Source organism: Bradysia coprophila (assembly GCF_014529535.1).
Source record: "Bradysia coprophila strain Holo2 chromosome IV unlocalized genomic scaffold, BU_Bcop_v1 contig_106, whole genome shotgun sequence".
Lineage (NCBI taxonomy): Eukaryota > Metazoa > Arthropoda > Insecta > Diptera > Sciaridae > Bradysia > Bradysia coprophila.
Genome location: NW_023503372.1, coordinates 5,122,158 through 5,143,016, shown reverse-complemented (window position 1 = coordinate 5,143,016; position 20,859 = coordinate 5,122,158). Strand labels below are relative to the sequence as shown.

General features: G+C 34.7%; 2 protein-coding genes across 2 annotated transcripts in view; both read right to left on the bottom strand.

Annotated features, from left to right (window-relative positions):
- Positions 1 to 17,262, bottom strand: part of LOC119070644 — a 40,295-nt gene extending 23,033 nt beyond the window's left edge. Inside the window, exons 1-2 of the mRNA XM_037175073.1 lie at positions 16,900 to 17,262; positions 2,754 to 2,939 (exon numbers count right to left, since the gene is read on the bottom strand). Coding sequence (XP_037030968.1) covers positions 2,754 to 2,939; positions 16,900 to 17,146 — 433 coding nt within the window. The 5' untranslated portion in view covers positions 17,147 to 17,262. The remainder of the gene's footprint in view (positions 1 to 2,753; positions 2,940 to 16,899) is intronic.
- Positions 9,961 to 11,119, bottom strand: LOC119070645. Its single transcript, XM_037175074.1, has 2 exons — positions 10,858 to 11,119; positions 9,961 to 10,791 (listed from the first exon to the last, which is right to left on the bottom strand). The coding sequence occupies exons 1-2, from the start codon at positions 11,099 to 11,101 to the stop codon at positions 10,136 to 10,138; spliced, it is 900 nt and encodes a 299-aa protein (XP_037030969.1). The 5' UTR covers positions 11,102 to 11,119; the 3' UTR covers positions 9,961 to 10,135.
- Positions 17,263 to 20,859: the final 3,597 nt, after the last annotated feature.

Sequence of the window (20,859 nt, the reverse complement as noted above, 5' to 3'; positions counted from 1 at the left end):
TAATAACAGACGAATGCTTGCTGTTTTTCGTCAGCGGTAAGGTTTCACTTTTGTGTTATATCCATTACCGGATTTTAAACTAATCTTAGCATTAAAAAACAGTTGGGGCTGTGATAATGTAATTCATATTTTCCTGTGGCACCTTTTTTTCGTAGCCAGATTATATATTGTTGTCAGCTACTCAGAAACTTCTGTCATTTGTTAGCGACAGCAACGACAAAAATTAGTTATGAACTATGGTGGTCTTATATATAGTGAAGTATGAAGACAAATAATGAAGTACAAGATTTTGTTCTAGGCGATCCTTTGAACAACAGTAGTAACAGAGATGTAACGCGATAGACGTTCTGTTTGTAAGAAAAATTTTAGCTGCAAAAAGTTTCACATAAAAATGTAATTTTATTAGAGCTCTCTAAACGGGACTTCCGCCTGAACTTTTCGTTTTTTCCCCCACAGTTTTCCGCAAAGAGCTACAGTTATTATCAAAGAAATTTGTGTCTAAGTTTGTCAGTTGTTTTGAGAGCTGGTTCACTCATACAAACACAGTGCTAAAACTCCGTTATAATAGTTTTGTAGTCACAGACACCACTTCCACGCGGTCCCACTTCGGTTAATGTAGTGTAATAGTGTAATAAAGAACTATAGCGAACTAAGTGTATTACGTCCCCATACGAAAGTTGACTTTTACATAGCAGTTTGCCACCTGCGAAAATGATCCATTACATGAAGAATATTTTCGGTTTATTTTACTTCAATTCCTTTGTCATAATCATCTTTCGCATCTTTCGGAAACACTCACTCGCAAAACTTAGAATTGTGTATTTGAGCCACTTGCTTTGCTGTCGGCTCGAATAAGATATACCATACCCTAACCCTACACTTGCCGAAAAGACAGTTTTTTGCTGAAAAAAACACACTTGTGACTTTGATTTTATTACAAATTTGTTAGCACATTGTAGAATTGCCCTATATAAGAAAGAAATGATATGCCGTGAAAAACGATGGGAAAGTACCTCCCAAATCAGATAATATTTGGAGCAAACAATCTTCAAATAAAAAGTTATTCTCAAAATCTAGGTCAAAATAGTTATCGACTTCACATAAGCTGTTCAAAGTTTTCCATAATTAATTCGATTCATTTTCACTCTGAAAGCTTTTTGTGTTTGTATGTTTGAACAATTGCTATTCCGGGAATATTTGAAAAATCTATAAGTTTTGCGTTGTTTGTGTTACAAATTGAGAGACCTCATATTAGAATGTAAAACGTGTTTGAGATAAGATTTTTGTTTTTAAGGGGAATGATTTAATCGGAAAATTGTCTAGTATACGCTGCCTGCATACATGTTGTAATCGTATTGATGACAATCTAATGTTTTTGCAAAATTTGTTAAATTTATAGAATTAACGCATTTTACAATGTGAATCGTAAATTTTGCGCTGATGCTCCTGCGGCATAGTCCTCAGTACCCAATACAGCAGAATGTAAATGAATTTTAAATGTCATATGTTATCGACAACGACGACAAAACTAAGCGTTCAGCTCTGGTTAATGTTGTCTTTTAAAGCAGAGTGTTTGCAAAAATTAATGAAGTAAAAGATTTTCTAGTCTGCGATAGTCTAAACAAAAGGCATAGTAGATTTAATCATTATAACATGTAATTTGTTATCAACGCCAAGTATCGCCATGATAAATTCTTGCCTTTGACACCGCCTACCGAATGACTAATCAAATAAAACATTTTTTTACAAAGCCTGAGGTTATGAAAATCGATTTGATGTGAAGAAAATAATAATATTTGCTGTGCATTTACTGAAAAACAATTTCAAAAGAAAATCTGATTCATAAAAATCCACTATGATCGCACACACATCCACACATAACTCTTTCAATATTCACTCTGTCGAATGCATGATAGAGTTTTAGTTTCAATATAGTTTTCAAAACTCAATTGAAAACTTTGTAAATAACGTTTATTGAGCTACTCTATTTCAATGCACCAGGCATCAAGAATTTACAAACGAGCTATACCATCTTATATGTGTGCTTTCGCAATGGATCGTAGAGGAAATGTTAAAAGTTATCATATTGCTCATAATATAGTAACTGTACGTTAAATTGTTGGTAAGGCGGGATCTCATGAAGGACGAATACCAATAATTTGAAAATTTATTGTCCTCAATGTCCTGTGTACGGTCGTCCCATTTCTCTACGTTTGAAAGAATGGATTCTCAATGAGAAAAGCATAGTCGTAGCCAGGGCCTATTTTTAGAAAATTCATTTGCTAAATCTACTGAGTTTTTCCAAAATTTGCTAAGATTTTCCAAGGATTTCTCAAAATTTGGTAAAAACGTAGCAAAAATTGGAAAATCTTAGCAAAATTTAGCAAATCAATTTCCCAAAAATAAGCCCTGGTCTCACTAAAAATACCAGCCAATAATTTTTCCGACGAAATTATTTCGTCCGTTTTCTATTTCCGTTCATTGCTTCCCCATATAGCTCATATTCTACCTGTGCACGGCATTGTATCATCGGAGATACATAAATAATGTCTTGAAAGTTTTTGTTTATTTTTTCTGAAATTGGATATGTGATGGATTTATCACCAGAGATTTCGCATTACTTGAAGTTTGCATGACTCTTAGACAGTTTAACGCGGTGGTTTCGTTGTTGTTTTTCCGATTCTTTGTTTTCCGTGTGTTTCAATGTTTGAGATTTTCGAATGAAAACAGCGAAATAAAATGCAATTACTCACCGATTGTTGTAATCACTGTCACGGAATACAGTAATGCCTCACTAAACGACCACCGTGGAAATCTATTATCACCCATCGTTTCAACCAGACCGCCTCTCGTTGCAGCCACAATCGTACCTTCGAATCGTCTGAGTTGTTCATGCACCAGCAACGTCCAATTGCGTTCATACAGCACATTCAGACGCTCTGAAACGGAAAAATTTAAATTATAGATAATTTCGCACATATAGAGCGGGTGCAGTGTGGTTAACAAGTGTATTGTGTTCCCACTTATAATTGTAATGTTTTATCGTAATTTTTCTATTGAAAGTTACAACCGCATTGAAAACTATTTAGGAGTTTTACCCGGACTGTGTGACGTTGAAAGCATTTCCTTGTACATAGATTTGTAAAAGTCACACATTTGTCCGCAATGTTGATTTCCATTAGCATTGTGTGCAATATCTCGGTGCAATCTATTTTTACAACGGCTTTCATTTTATACTCATGGACGTAAGCTTTTAATTCTGATTATATCGTAATCAAAGGGATAGTGAAACGAACATGCACCATAAAATGTAAAAAAAAAACACATTTACTTTGCAGGCGGTAGTCGGCCCCCATACGCTTTTTGTAGCATTCTTTTTCTCCGTTGACATAAATGAATAACACACCAGAATATTTACCGATTTCTATGACACATTGAACCAATTCGAACCGATTAAAACCAAATCTATTACGTCACTAGTTTTAACATTCATTTTGCTATTTCAGACTATATCAGTCAGAGGTAATCTTTAAGTGTCCTTAACGCTATCGATAACAGATGAGAGGAATAAATTCGTATTAAGAAACGGAAGTGATTGTTCTAATAAACGTAGGATGTTAACTTAAAGCAGTTCTTTGAATTGTTGTATCACATCAGTTTCTGGCAACAGTGACAGTTTCAATAAGACAACCAACCGTGAATTACTATTTAATTTACATGAAAATGATTAGCGAATTATAAGCGAAATGAAGATAAAATATCAAAGTAACATGTGCAAGGGCTGTGTGTAAACAAACGAAGTACAAGCAGTTCGAGTTCATACGCTCACACAAATACGTATGTGTGAGTTGTTTGAATACTACTAACCTTGACTGCGTACAGGATGCAGTACTACAGAGTAAAAAAGGATTTTCTGGAACACCGACCGTACAGCACGGTTATGTTAATTTATTAATGCTCGTTCGTCCCCACTGTTTTTTATTTTTAATTGAAATTTCTCTTTGTGATTAAAGCGATAATGTAATTTCGTTGAAATTGATATTTTTTTCCCTTGACTCTTTTTGCACACATTCTCACCCCCCGTCTATCCACGACACCATGTATATACGTAAATGTTCAACCCGAGTACATAAATATTGGTTAGCGATAATTAAGATGTACGACTTATGATGTGTAATTAAATCGTGTTTAAACTAACCCCACCCCCAAAAAACAGACTCGGGTTGTTAGCATAATTAGTAGAGTTAATTAGTTCACTTAATCTTGTTTGATTTATTACTCAACAAACTTTGCTGTGGTTACATATCTACCTTGTGATAGCCGTACATGTGTATTTGGATATGTAAATATCAAGGATATCAGGGTGCGATCAATAGCTATACACATGATTAAACAACAATATTGGACAAAGTTTTATCATGTGCGGTATTATCATCCTACAAGATTTTGCCAGTGTCGCCGTTCCGACTTCGTTGTGTTCTTTGAACGTGCAATTTTCTCTAATTATTTTAAAGGTGTGAAGCGAACTGGTAGCTCAAATTTTGCTTTCACAGACGCTATTGCCTTTATTACAATTATCGAGTCTGTCACACTTCTTTTGATTAATGTTTCTGTACAAACTAATGAAACATCCTTTACGCTGGTTTTAACAGTTTTAACATATTATAGAAGACCAACACCAACAAGGGACCTATCACTCATTTTTGTCAATAGCAGGAGATGGCATAGTTGGTAACAAAATGTTATGAGCACTTATATTTTAGTCTTCCTCTATAAGAAATGACGAATCACGAAGCGGACGTGATCTATAAATCTGCCATAAAGAGGCAGGGATACTTATCAGAAATCAGAATCTACCCTTCGGCGTTGCATGTTGTGTTTTCGCTGATATCTTTTTACAAAAAATCGTATCGAAAAATGTAAGACGACAACAAAATGTAATAACTTTCAATAAAAAATGGTTTTGTTTGTATGTACTAGTGTGACGAATTTTGAGACAGTTTTGCATAAACTGTTGAGTTTTCTTAGAGCTGGTAAAGCAATGAAGACTGTTCAATAAAGCATCCCTTCCTCTTAATGTTGCAATTTTCTTGAATAACGTTTTGTGTCGTTGTTAAACATGAAATGGAGATTACTGCTTGACTTCTTGCCTATTAGGCAATGCCTTACCTCTAATGTAAGAACCTGTCTAAACACCGAAAAACAAATACTAATAATCGTAGTGTTTGTGATACGATCGAGGATGGATTTACTAAGTAAACCTGTGACATATCTTGTTAAAATCTTCAATCTAGTGTTTGTTACGAAATCTTGTACTTCATTTGTTTTAACAAATAATTTCCTGTATCCGTCTTATACAGCCGGAGCTCAATGCTAATTTTGGTCATTGTTGTCGACAGGGCCAATTTTTGGATTTTTTTTTGGAAATTTTTTCCAAAATTTCAAAAAAATTGCCAAAAATTTCCAAAAACTTCGAACGTCCAAAAACCAAATTTTTCCACCATTTCGAACGGTTTTGGCAACTGCTGAATCAGCCTAGCGTTTTAACTGACTCTCGATTATTTCTTGACACTATCAGGTTTCAAATGAAGACGAGCATGATTAATTTGAAAGATGAGAGCGTCAATAATCAAATATAAATCATTGAGAGCTGGCTAAAACATATAAGGCTGAGCTACGGAGTTGCCAAAACAGTTCGAAATTATGGAAAAATTCGGTTTTTGGATGTTCGCAGTTTTTGGAAATTTTAGGCAATTTTTTTGGAAATTTTGGAAAGAAATTCCAATAATAGTCCCTGGTTGTCGTTAACAGATGACCAATGACCACGACCAGTAGTTTCTGTGAGTATTGCATTTATAGTTTTAGATCTTAGATCATTCACAGATTTTTTCGGTTTCTTATGTAATTTCGGGGGATTCAAGGGGCCGTCCATAAAGGACCACGACTCTACTTCCACTCAACCAAAAAAAATCCGTCTATTATATATCGGTGTTGAGTCAAGAACAAAATAACTTTTTTTAAATCTTTAGTTTCGCGTCCACGAAGCTATTTTTTCAACACAAGATCCTGCACGAGAAGACAAGAATGTACGTACTAAAGAAGTTACAAATGTACAGAAAGACAAGTTATTCGAACAAAGTCGTTACTATTTATAAGAAGAAAATGTGAAAATTGTGGTATGTCTTACGGAAACAAAACCAGAACTGCAGTTCTATCAAAACCATATGCAAAATGCACAATGTAGTCATTGTAGTCATTCCGATCCGAAACCAAATAATCTGCTTCGTTCACTTATTTCTACCAAAAATGTATTACATTCGCAATCCTATTATACTTTATCCAGTAATGTTGCTGTGCTCTATATGATTTGCGACAACATCAAAGCCTTAAAGCATAAATGTGTCTCAATTACAGATCTAAATCTTGTGTGCATGCGACGACCTGTAGTATCTAACTAAGTATACGAAATACGTATACATAAGAAACGTGTACAACATTGTCGCTCTTACCTTTTATTTGAAATAATATTAGAAAGTTATGATATTATAATTCCCCGGGCTAATTACGTCTCATGAATGAATTTATGTTTACCGATGTTTGGCGTATTATATTGAATAAAACATTAGGAAAATGTTTATGGCTGAGAGTTTGAATATAATCTTGAGCATATAAATCCGAGAGAATCAACTTTAAACTCGAAAACATTTCATTAAATTTATTCCTTCGTTTTTCCTTCCCATAACTCAGAGGATTTTTCAGATTCAATCAACGGATAGCTGCGAAAACAAAGGGTATATTATGAGGAAGAAATCACACTGAATAACGGTGGAAAATATCGAGAACATTTTTTTTTATTATCATAAAATCAAGCTTTATAGGTGATTGGATCTATATGTACGTCAGCTTAATATATAACGTCCTTTGACATCGACTTTGTCAATATTATGAACTTCTTCGGTACACTTCATATCATACACCATATCGGGGATAACCATAAAAATCGGTTTGTTAGTGTAACGTATTGATTTAGTTTGAATGCATATATATATAAGGTGCGACGAGACGACATAGTAAATATAAGATAACAAGGTGATCAATATATCTGGGTGGTAACATAAGACATGATAGAAAAATATTTTCTTCTGATACACTAGCTACCTCATCTCGTTAATGGTAACCGCAATTCTTGTTATTGAAACCGAATGTAATGGAAAAGAATTCAATTTGTTTGTTTTTATGCAAAATATTCTCGAATAAAACTGTGGAGGGTGGGGGTTGTTATTAGGTTCAAATTTGTTGGGATTCCGTTGTAAAGTGATCTTTCTTTTGCATTATTAATGCAATCCGTATGTTTTCGTACGAGAGGAGAGAGTAAAATTGTTCGATCTTAAGAATTGATTGCTTGAGAGTAACGTCTTTGAAAATTGCATATAAAAATAGTTTAAGTTGTGTTTGATGTATTTGATATGATCTGTGGTAGCAAGCACGTTTAGTTACATTATAATTTGACTGTAATTGTAATAGTACATTACGACTGTCGTGGTCGCCACTTCACTGTGATTGTAATAGTTATTTTCCTAACGCATGTTATAATGCATTTTTAGCGAATGAGAGGTTTCCAACTCGAGCCAGTTGTCATCATTACTGAATGTGATTGTAAGATACTTAAAAATCACTAACGCTCCAAATTATTGTTAAAGCTGCTATATCAAAGCAATCAAATTGATTAATGATCACAGTAGTTTTACTGAAGAAAGATATTCATTCAAAATTGTGCATTTGAGAGATTCAGTTTATTAAATTATTCTTTTCTAAATCTGTATTTTATTCGAAGTAGTGCACATACTTGAGAAGATCCCAACAGGTTATGGGCCCAGGACACTTCAGGACACATCAATAGTGTAGAATGAAGAAATAAAATAAAAGTGCATTGAAAATTGTAACACAAAGATTTGGCTTTTACTGAGGATTTATGTTGACGAATTATGGCTATGAATACGGACATGGTACGGATCTATCGATAGCACTAATGAATTTGGTACGAACACCGCATGATTGCTGACAATGAGATTTAAGGAAATGAAGATCTTGGAAAAGAATTTGAGCTGAGCCAGGAAAGCAACAGAATTTGACCAATAGATGACGACAGGTTTTGAGCTGTGGATAGCAACAGAAGCTGACCAATGAGGAGGAGAATTGAGGGAAGAATATAAAGTAGAAAGAATTTGGAACAGAACTTGAACAACAGAATTTGAGTGACAGAGTTTGACCAGTAAGATGAGATGAGTGCTTTGGTAAGATGAAAAGCAACAGAATTTGAGCTACTGAAGAAATTAAGTTGAAGAAACGAGAAATTGAGAAGTGGAAAGCGACGAATTTGTTTAAAGGTAAAAAAAAAGTTAGAAGGAGAAAGCAGCTATAACATTTAGGAGGAGACGGTGACGAAGGATTAAATGGAGAAGCAGTTTAAACGATGTCTAGGAACATTTGGAAGTATGCTGAGTATTGGTAATTACGACAGAATTGCAAAGCGGAGATCAAGGTGTAGCTTAAACGTTAGCGTTTCTTGATTTAAATGAGGAGGAGGGGGGGTGATATTAGGCATTTAAATAAATTTGATTGAGGAGGAGTGTTAAAGCTGCTATATCAAAGCAATCAAATTGATTTTAATGATCACAGTAATTTTACTGAAGAAAGATATTCATTCAAATTTGTGCATTTGAGAGATTCAGTTTATTAAATTATTCTTTTCTAAATCTGTATTTTATTCGAAGTAGTGTACATACTTGAGAAGTCCCAACAATTATGTCATCAATATTTTCGCCGAATAGCAACAAAAATCAATTAATTTTTTTTTGTGTACCGAGGACCTATTTCAATAAATTATGTGGACCATCTTAGTTGGTGTCCATACGAGTTCAAAGAGCACATAAGAGGCACCGTCACTTAGCTAAAATTGTAGCCTACATTTGCGTGTTTCGTATTTCATTTTTTTTAATTTCTTTTCATCAGAATCCTTTTTGAAAAATGTACGACCGCAATTCCGACCACGAATCTGTTAGCTTTAAATAAAAATTAGTTTTGGTTGTAGTCGTTTGACCAGCTCTGAGAAAAGTGAGCAGTTTCATGAAATTTTCATAAACTGCTCATTGTTCTCAGAGCTGGTCAAATTGCTGCAACCAAATCTATTTTCTGTTGAAAACTAACACATTCGTGGTCGGAATTGCGGTCGTACATTTTTGAAAAAGGATTCTGGTGGAAAGATATCATCAAAAGTAAACAAAAATCCAGTATTTAAAAATCGCCCTAATGTATGCTTTTCGGCAAAGTACCGGTGCCTCTTAAGGTTTGGCAAATATATTAAATTTCAAAATTTTGAAATTTGTATGAAGAAAAGTATTTTCATACGTTTTGAATTTGATGAATTTTACCAACCTTTGTCACTCAGAAAATATGGCAGATAGAAAGTTCTTAAAAAAAACAAACAAATTAATAGAGTTTCACATATACTAGTCGACACGTGTTTCATGTTTTTCCCCAAAAATCGCCCATTTGGGAGCTGTTAGTGTTTTAAGTGCGAGCTATGTCAGCCATAACTCGGAAAATTGGGCAGATAGAAAGTTTGTTTAAAAGACAAAGTAATAGAGTTTCACATTCTAGTCTAGTCGACATGTGTTTTAAGTATCAAAGGGTTCAAAGGGTTTTGGATTTTAGTCGACACGTGTTTCAGGGTTTTTCAAAGAAGCCGCTGATTTTATTGCGTTATACCAAATATTCAAAAAAAAACTTCTTACAAAAGAACAGATATCGCCCAAAAGCCCTTACAGTCGATGTGTGACGCAAGTCCTTTTATCTACTTACAAAAGAACTGATATCGGTGACGGTGACGCTTACAGCTTTGTTACGCATTAATGTCATACAATGAGGAAAATGTAAAAAGCAGCTTTAAAAATTGGTTATTCAAAACCACAAACAACTCTTTTATTGAAATCTTAGACATTTAAGCCGAATTAGCGATAACACGTTGACTTGCTTTTAACTTTTTGCGCATGAAATATTATGTTCATATAAATAGTTTATATGAATTAATTTTTTAGCTTACAAACACGGTCCCTGATCGATTCATCTGTTCTTCTTATACCAGTCCCGTCCACTGCCCATTAACAAATTTCTCAATCCTCCTACGTTCCACGTAATCTATGTATGCATCTTCATTGTAGTTAATCACACTTGTTATTACGACAGACGTTATTCCATCTAGACCATCTTGGAAGCCGAAGTCATTCCATGCAATCGCTCGCTCCAGTGGGCCCAAACGAATGTTTGTGATAGCCACTTTCTTGAAATCATTGAGCGAATTAACTGTGGATGTTAGCGTTGCAGCGATTTCGTTCGTTTGGCCTTCCAACTGTGTCGTACGAGTGTTCGATTGAGTCATTGTGGTATTCAACTTAGTCGCTTGTGTTTCAAGTGACGTTGTCCTTTTTTCTTGCTCCATTGCCCATGCAACTAAAATGGTGGATAAAAAGTCTAATTCCAATTGCAAATTTGATGACATGTTTTCTAATCGAATCGACTTAGCTTCCAACTCCATTGATCTTATTTCTAGTGCTTCTGTCCTTTCCTCAATTAGTGTTGAACGAACATCTAGTTGATTTGATCTATCCTCCAATTCTATTGATTTTTGTTCTAGTATTGCTGACCGATTGTCAAGTTCATTCGAAATGGCCTCCAACATTATTGATTTCGCTTCTAGTTTTTCAATTCGACTGATAAGAGACTCTTCAGATTCTGCAATTGTAAAAAAACCCCGATCTACAAATTTCCCTTATTACGATGTCATACCAGATTCTGTACTTTCTGTAGCGTCTGATGGCGTATTATCACAAGATCCGTCAGGGTAACCGCAAATTTCATAAGTCGGTAGGAAGTGCAATCCATCCGGGCAAGTCATTTCGATCAGAGAACCCTTTGAACATTGATAGTAAAGAGAGCACTCCCTCGGATGGGCGTAAAATTGTCCAACACATTCCGATGATGTGATTTTCGTATAATAAGCCAAAAATATCACGAGCGACACGTAAAACAGTTTCGGAAACATTTTAATTGTTATTTTTAACGAAATTAACAATCGAGTGATTTTTTTTGCTGATGTTCAGGTTTTATATCGAAAAATAAGAATGGAATAGTTGATAAGAGTAAAAAAATATTTAAGATATGATTCGCTGGTATCTATATACAGGAAACTACCAATTCAGTGAATTTGTCAATTTTATAATCTTCGACGCACCAAATATCACCTGTCAAATTCGATTGATGATAATGATGATGCGAACTTACTAATTCGGACCAGTAACCTAAGGTCGTGCGTCCGTCCATGCGTACAAAAGGCGAAGAAAACTTAGAAACATGTGGTTGGCTCAGCCATATTTTAGTGCTGTGTCGGAGTTAGGCCTATAATTTAGTGCTGTCGAAGTTAGTGCTGCTGAGGCAACGTAGAAAATCACATTTGAAAGTGTGGCATATTATGTCGTTTTTGGAGTTTTTTTTTCTACAAAATCGATCGATTACATTTTTTAGAACAGGTTTATCGTTTAGTATTGGAATTTGTCTTCTATATCGATACACAACTTACGGTAGTCGGAATGAGAACTATGGAAAATACGATTTAAAAAAAAATTAAAACGATTTTTACAGCAACACAAAAAGCTTTTAAGACGACAGTCGTCAACCTGTAATGGTTATCAACAAACAATCGAAACCTGCAACGCGCTAAAAATATTTAAAATTCGAATATGGTTGAAGAGATGTACGTACTAGGGTGTAGCGTTTTGCAGTCTTTTTTTTTTCAGGCCTGCGGATAGGTTTGATGCCGAATGGTCCACTGATCACGAAAATAACAAAACTGCAACCCGGTGAAACTTTACGTCGAGCCTATATTCGTTTAAGAGCTCTTGAAATTCCCTTTTAAATGAGCTACGACACGACTATTTTGCTTCTAAGTCACAGATTTTAGAAAGCTTAAAAAAAACTTCAAAAAATTTCTGGAAAAGTTATGGTCGGGAACACTTTTTGTAATTTTTTATCGGTGAGTCGAATTTTTTTAAATTTTAAAGTATGCCAAATTGAAGCCATAGTCTCTACAAGTAGTTATCATATACACTTAACAACTATGTTTCAACACAGTCGGCAGAACTGCTCTCACTATGGCTCTGTGACCAAAAAGTCGATTTTCAGAGGTGCGCATGGGAGCTTCGAACTTTGATTTTTTTTTCGTGATTCTGCATCGAGCCTACCCGCAGGCCTTAAAAAAATAAAAAAAAGACTGCAAAACGCTACAATCTAGTACGTACGTGTTTTTAAGGAAATGATATTGGGCTGTCCGATGTTTACACTGAGATGGGCAATTACAATGAATCAACGGAGATTGAGAGTTCGTTTGTCAATTTTGAGGTGAGTTTTTGGAAGCTAGTTGTTCATCAACAGAACCCAGCCAAATCGAAGAGAGTTTACTGATTTTCTTTTTATTTTTTCTCAGTCGGCTAACTTGCTCGTAATCACAAACGGGCTTATACCACCAAGTAGTAAGTAGTAAGTACGGTACGGATGTTTGACTCAAGCAAAGCATCGAGTTAATTTGGTTTGAACTCGTCATTTTGATACACGAGGTTGATTCGGGTGGAAAAACGAAAAACACAATTGGTCTTTGTGAGAAATAGTTATTTACATAACAAGGGATAAAAAGTTGAAAAGTAGAGTTTTCGTGTGAATTTTGATCCAAGGCGAAACCGGGGTCAATAAACACACGAAAACAAGACTTTTCAACTTTTTATTCCGAGTTATATAATGGATTTTACATGTAATTGGCATTTGAAACCTAAACCAATTTTTTTGTTTTCCCTTAGTGTGTAATAAGCCACTTTCGACCCTAGGGAAAACAAAAACATGTAAATTGATTTTATATGAATGGTAAGAGTTCGAACATTTCACTGAAATGATTTGAATGACCTGCCCCAAAGTACAAAAACACAGAAAAGTTAAAGTTTTGCTCGTCTGCAGCATTAGTTCGACTTTCACGAGTTGGAGTTTTTTTTAATCGAAAATTTCGAGGTGTCTATGTCTATTCTAATGCTACTACTTTGTGAATATCGTCACGTATCCGGTTGGTTTTTGTTCTGATTCGTATATGCGCGCACCTTATCCAATCATATCTTGTTTCCCATATAAAGTGTTTTTTGGATGCTCTCTTCACATGAATGACATGCGTGCAAAAATTCATAGAAGATAATACATTCTGTCCGTAACACATACATCCTACGAATGGATTAAAAGCCTGACCCCATTTCACTACAGCAAATTAAGTGAGAACCCCCACCCCATCCACGATTTGAGTAGGAAATTTCTATCGAATCAGAAAAGCTTTTAACTTTTATGCTGATACAATTCAGCACATTGAAAATCTCTATTTGACATTCATCTTTAAAAAAAATTCAAATTGAAGTTAATAAAAAAAACCGTCGAAAAATAAACTACTTTCCCATATGCATTCCATCAGTTGATTGTGCACATAAGATAACACATACTCATAACATTGTATAGAATGCCATAGCAATCATAAATCATTCTTTATGGATGCTTCCACAACTCGGTGTGCCTGAAGTATACTACTGCTATAACAGCAAGGAACAATTTCACGTACGGAATTTCTTTCTTTTTTCCCTCTTACATGGGTGGTGAATCGGTATGTTTTTCTTCGTTTTTCGTTACATCAATATATTACTGGAAAATGTTTTTTTAAGAACCAACGATTACACTTAATCTGCGAGAAAATTGTCTGCAAGGCATTTTTTTATTGACCTTTGGTATTATTTAGATTGCTCTCGTAGAGAAGCAATCAATTATAATTTAATATTTTTGTTGATTTTTTTTCTCTTCGCCTAAACTTTGGAACGGATGAAATGTTTAATGTTGGGCGGTTTTGGAAACTTTTTTTTTGTTGTTGTTCAGGCCAATAAATTCAGCGTGGTTTAAGCTAAGGAATGGTGTCATAAAAACTTTACAGTGGAAATTAAAATTTTGTGTTTGACTTTATGGCCCACAACTGTATTAAAAATGTTAACTGCCATGCGGTCTTTTTATTTCGGGCGTAAGACGAGGGAACGCAACGAAGTAAATATTGGTTTTATGGCAGTGACAACCCTTGGCCAAATTATTTAACGGGTACACCGAATTTTCAATGTTTTCCAAATACAATTTTAATGGCTAATCATCAAACCGTGCCATTAGCGCCAAGGGTGGTTCAAAGGTAAATAAATTCGTAAATTCTTGTTTGGCTGATGTACAAAAATATCGTACGATTGAAATCTAGGAATAAAAAAATGATCTGATTGAAGGGCAAAGGTGATAAGGATGTCACAATTTTCAGAGGAAATCTTACAATTTATCAGTTGATAAGTTGTTTCAAATCATAAATTAACTTAACACTTAAATACAGACGGAAAAGTTTACAATAAAGAAGAGATAGAAATTGAATGAAGTAGCAGAGACCTATGTTGAGGGTTGCAATTGTGTCCACTGATTTAGAAAGCGAGTACACATCGATTTGTATTTTTATTATGCGGCGATCGTATCATCATTAAATCTATGACTTCATTGTTCAATGTAGTGTAAATCTGTTACTTCATTCGTCTAAACATTCATTTTGCTTCATTAAGACCACGACAGCCATTCGTTGTCAATTATTACCGTTGATGTTGTCGATAACAGATGATCCGAATTAGCCGTTTCGGAGTTACTGTATGATGGATGAATACTCAGCTGCGATATGGTCTAGAGACGGATAGGAGCGAAGTAGATGAAGCGATAAAAATATGATAATCTTTTGTGAGTCGAAAAAAGTCCTTTAGAAATTCATTGGAAGAATTTTTTTGAAGAAAATACAAAAATAAGTAAATTTACATGACACTTCATTAGATAGTTTGCGCGAAAGAAGTATAATTTATAAGTAAACTTATTATAAGTCACAACTTCATACAAAACGTTCTGGGACGTTACTGATAATTTCCAACTTACAAGTTGACTTATAAATTATACATCATTTGCGCAAACAATCTATTACTTCATTCCTAGGATCTAGAATACAAGGAAGCGGATTGGAAAGTATTGTGAATTAAAGTATTTCGTACTTTCTCCACTTGATATGAAATGTAACCTTTTTCTGGCTTCAGACATGAGTATTGGCAAGAAAAATAAGTAAATAAAAATCGTAACAACCCGCAAAGGATTAACACTCGTGAGCTCAATGTTTTTGCTTAGATTTACCAAATATTTCGCCTGCTCATCGCTGGCATTTCCAATGCGTACAATGGCTTCACCCGCAAAGGGCTTGACATTTCTTAATACTAGTCTTGATGATTGTAACTATACTCATTGAGACTCTTTCATTACCGAAAAATTTAGTGTGTCAGTGGGAATCTAAGTGACAAACGTAGTGACCTCTATGATGTATTAGAAGCGAAACTAGTAGAATGCCGATTCTTCCAACAATGCGAAAGGTTGTCACTCAACTTTGAACCAATGCACTACAAGCATGAGTGGTACTCTAAATAGAGTACCGAAACTGGACACTGTCCAGTGGACAGTGTATCAATAAAATTTTTGCACTGTAAAAAAATCTGGATAAACTTTTCATTCAAAGTAGTATTCTATTTGGCAGCTGTCACTTGAAGCATTTTTGCTTGAAGTGCGTTGCTTGAACCAATTTGATCTGCGTTGTTTCGTCTACAAACCTAACAATCGGTTCGAGTCGGTCAGCGTTTGAGTTTTGACTGGCAACGCAATTGAGTGGTGGAAAGCAGACGACTTAACCACTAAGCTGTTGTGTTGTTACATTGGTATCACAGTAATATTTTCGTAAGCTAGATAAAGAGCAACATATAGTTAGCACCCATTCAAATTTATGACGCTATTTGCTTCTGCTGTTTTTCAGCTGGTACACTCATTCAATCTTACTGGCAGTGAGCCACTGGATTAAAGCATTATACGAATTTATACAAGTTTAATAGTCATATGGCCGGTTGGTAGTGGTAAAACTGTAAAAACACGTATAAAACAAACATTAAGGTTCACCTTGTAGAATACCCAGTTCACATTTGAAGTTTAGAAACAGTAAACTGCAAATGCAGCCCTGAATTGCTAATGCAAGTAATAAAACACCTCCATAAACAACCACCAACTGACCAAATAAACGGTGAAATATTTCGCCATTAATTTCAATTTGAAATTCCCCACTTTTGCGGCAATCTATGAATTTAAAGTCGAAGATCAAATTCACTAAACGATATATATTTTAACTCTTCTGCCGAGACAGCAAGGAGTAAGGCAAAATCGTAATAAATAAACCCATTAAAACTTCAATCAAATCATCCCGATGGGATTAAATCAATCATAAAATGTCGTACCATTTTGAATCATTATGGCATGACTTTCAAACAGAACATGCATAAAGCATTAAGCTCAACTCATGCAAGCTTCGAAGCTTTTCTTCATTTATATTTGTGTAAAGACGGTATGCATGACATCAATTTGTAGGGTTATGTGTGTATATCTATACCGAGCCGGATACTATGGCTGATATGATTTACAAGCACGTAATGTAAACATTATAATAATACCCATAGCCACCGCAAGGGTTACTTTCGTTGGTTTTATCTCAATATAGCGTTCGTTATTAATAATCAAGGGTATAATAACCTGTTGGATTATCTCGATTCTATAGTATTATTAGATTAAGCGGATTTGTGGAATAAAAGTGAAATGATTCACCATAGGATTGAGCTTTATTATTCGTTGAAATTTGAAATAAATAAAAAAAGAAAAGAAAAAAATGTCTTGCCTTACCTGTAATCGTCCATAACTCTTTCAAGCATTCCTCTCTGCTATTCGACACACTCATGGCCGTGTTGATTTCGTTCGGTGCCTCTAACAACGGAAATATCAACGCACCCATCACGGAATACAGAACCACTAGCACGACGAGACCGGGCGTCGAAAATAAAATTTGCAATGTCACATTCACACACCGATTCGAGCTTGCATTGCTAGCACTTATTTCAATTTCCTCTTCCACTTGTTCAACGTCCGACATTTTACGAAACTTTTTAGTTTAAACATTTACGAACAATTTTTTGCAGTGTGTTGCTGTTAGTCTATATCTCTCTCGTCAAATGTCTTTCCAAATTGGGTGTTCAATCCGATGAGACGTTAAACTAATATCACAAAATTTTATCAAATTAACACCCATGGCATAATCACAATGTAAATTTACTTGAAAGTTTTCGAACATGCGGTCGTGAAACTATATATACAATTTCCGAGTGTTGCAAAATGCACAATGTTGTGGCACACAACGATAAATTTATGTTTCCGCAGGTAAAATATGGGAACGCAGAAGAGGTTTTGATAAAGTTTCGCAAATAAAAATCATATGGTGGAAGGGCAAATTTGCAATTTTAATTATTTCATTTAAATAAAATCAAAGTTTTTTCATTAGCACAAATGGATACGTAGACTGGAAACAGTCTGGCTAGATAAAAATTAAATTAACTGACTCAATCAACTGGCTGTGTGTTCCGGTGTTCGTAGCAAAAGTTTTCCACTTTTATACGGTCGAATAATTTGACACAAAAAGAAAGTTTAGACAAAACGAAATTTTTCTCAATAAAAGTGGAATTAAAATTTTTGCTTCCGAATTCTTTGGAAAACGGTTTTCGTTATAGTCGATGGGAAACCGAAACTTTTATTGTTTGCAATTTAGTCTTGTTACAGTGGCTGTCAGTGGAATTTGATTCGAAATTTCCTTCAGCTGTTATTCAGCTGGTCCACTCATACCAAGTTCTATCTAAATTTCTGAATTTGACACCTGCTGTCAAAGCCTGTAATCGTTAAAATTTTTAGGAATTTTTGCGACGTTTCATGAATTTTCACGATTTTCGTAGATCTTAAAAATCATGAAAATTCATGATAATTCCGGAAAACGCTTTCACAAGTAAACGAAAATTTTAACAGACAACGAACATTATGTACCATAAATCAATATTTCGCTGTCTGTTCAAGAAGTGATACGGAAATTAATTTTTAAAGATTGGCACTGTATTACACAGTCAGTGGCATTCAACTTTGTGACGAAGTTTGCATTCATCAGTGGGTATGTGTTCTCCTCTTACAGTTTTAGTTAAGTGTTTAATAGAAAGTTGTATATTGTTATGATGAGAGAAGGAAATTAATAATTCGGACCAGTCATTTTAACTGTGTATAAACAGTCTATAAAAATATTCAACAACAAGCACGTCAAGGCACAAGCTATACAATTAACTCATAATTTAAATATTCCTCTCAAAAATGATTTCACGTGACAAAAATGTACACGCCATACGAAAATGTGTCTCCGTTTGAAGAATGCAAAAAAATCACTCGTCAAATATCGCATGAACATGAGAAAAAGGAAACAGAAAAGTGTTCTTTCCGGTTCTTTTTAAAAATGACAAACGAAAGAATCAGACCGCCGCTCGGGTCTACTGAATGAAATGTTTAATACAACCTAAAACTTTAGGCTTTTTCTAATTTAAAGAACACAGCCACAGTCCGAGAGTGAAATCTTAACCTGTTACAGACGGCTGTCATTTACTATCGACAACGACAGCAATAATAAACGACAAGCTTCAACGAATGAGGTCTTATATAGCAAAGAGCGTCTTCAAAACAAATGAAGTAAAAGATTTCTGAAATCAATCTTTGAAAATCTTCGATGAAATGAAGTAATAGATCAGATAGTAAAACTGTTAATTTGCTTGCAGTCTGTGACAGCTTAAAATATCGACCCGTAATATGTCAACAGCAACTCTATTGCCTTATATAATGAGATCTGTTACTTCCTTTGTTGATATTTAGTGTTTGAAACCAAATCTTGTACTTCAATAGTTTTGATAGACCTTGTATACGTTTCGATAGAGGTCATTCCTTATTGTTGACGTTTTAATCGATAGCAGATGACAAGAATATGCTAGCTACTACCCGAATGTCCAGGGGTCGAAACTACTTTGCTTCGATGGATCGCTACCAATATTCACTTAATGTGAATAATGAGAAATGAAAGGAAAGCGAAGAGTTAAAGAAAGAAAGAAGAGGTGCAAAATCGAGTCTTCTTGTGAGATGTATCGTCATTGGAGCAATACTTGTGGTATAATTCACAACACTTGTTACGGTTCGAGTCGACATAATGAATTGTAAAATGTTTTAATTATTTCTAAGAATTCATTCATTATTCATCGTGTACGACATTAAAATTGAAACAAACAATACAACAGCTAAGGAAAAACTGTATTCATACATTGTGCCTGATGCAGTCACTCATGTTTTTCACTTTACTTTAATTTTCCAAACGTTACAGGACTTGACGAGAAAATTCACAAGTGGTAACGAAATTTGCATAGCCTTAAGTGTGTGTGAAATTTCTATTATTATTGCAGAAACGAATTCAAGTTGCTAAATCTTTTATTTTCCAATTTTCTGCCATAAACATAAATCTAAACTGAGACTGGGTGTCGGAAAATAAGCTGCCAGAATAAAAAAAAACAGAATTTTCATTTTACGAAATAAATTGTAAATTTCGCAAAAATGTGAACATACATATATGTGACGGTGAAGAACCCCCCGTCGGAATGCACGAATTGTTTTAGATTTCCGTGTGAGGCGGCAAATGGAGGCTGAGGTGAAAGTTTGTAATTATAATACAACAAACACACAAAGTTTTAACCAACTGCTTTGTGTTGGTGGAGACAGTTTTACAATTTGCTTTTAATTACGACCCAGTTGAACTGGTAAAACAGTGAAATCTAAGAACTATCACCAGACTCACTAGTTGTAAGTCGATCAACCCGCATTTTTTTAAACGTAACTTACCGATAATTTACATCTGTATCACCACAAGAATTGGCGATAACAAAGCGATCATGGAAGTTATATAACACTGTTGCCACAAACCTCAACCTCTGTGGAATAACTTTGTAATAATAGCACATGTGAACGAACACGTTTAATTGTTTAAATAACATGTGTAGTACAATTGGTGAAATAATTAAAGGTACTCACAACCAGCAAGCAATGTTTACCAACAATAACATTCCCTTATCCTGCCACGTAATGTGTATACTTCGAATATATAAATGGATGCCACATATAGACAATGAACGTGTGTATAACAACCGATAACAACATCGTATAGTATTACATACACAAGAGATACAAGACAAGACGTACAACCATATCTTCTCATGTTTTCAATTGTAATACACAACCCCGAAAAGGAAATGCTGAAAACAATCTCGGCTCCACTCAACGGTGATAGATAGATAGATAGATCTGTGCAGTAATTGTTCTGTCGATAGTGTTCTGCGAACATTCAATTCATATGTGCCCAGCCATACATATACCATTTTCCAGACTCTGTCAGAATGTACACCGACAGTTTGAGTATTTTATTTCAGGAATTTATGCTATGTGAATGCTTACTGCTTACAAGTCTATTTTCGTCTTGTCTACCAATAGCTTCAGTTTCAATTGTTTGTATGACTCTCTCCCGTGAACGGTATTTTGAGTGTGACTGCTAACAGTACAAATTAGCATTTTGATGATGTTGATTTAATTAATTAATTTCGGTATAGTTAATGGAAATTATTTTAGTTTGTGGATTCAGGTAAACGTACGCAACGGAACGTTTCACTATATTTGTTCGCCGATAATGAGGAAGTTCGACTAATTCAGTCACAATCTTTAGAATTTCTGCATCGATTTTTGCGATAT

Coding starts and splice junctions, on each gene's coding strand:
- LOC119070645 (XM_037175074.1), bottom strand. CDS start 11,101: ATGTTTCCGAAACTGTTTTACGTGTCGCTCGTGATATTTTTGGCTTAT. Junction 10,792..10,857: donor GCCATCAGACGCTACAGAAA/GTACAGAATCTG, acceptor TTACAATTGCAG/AATCTGAAGAGTCTCTTATC.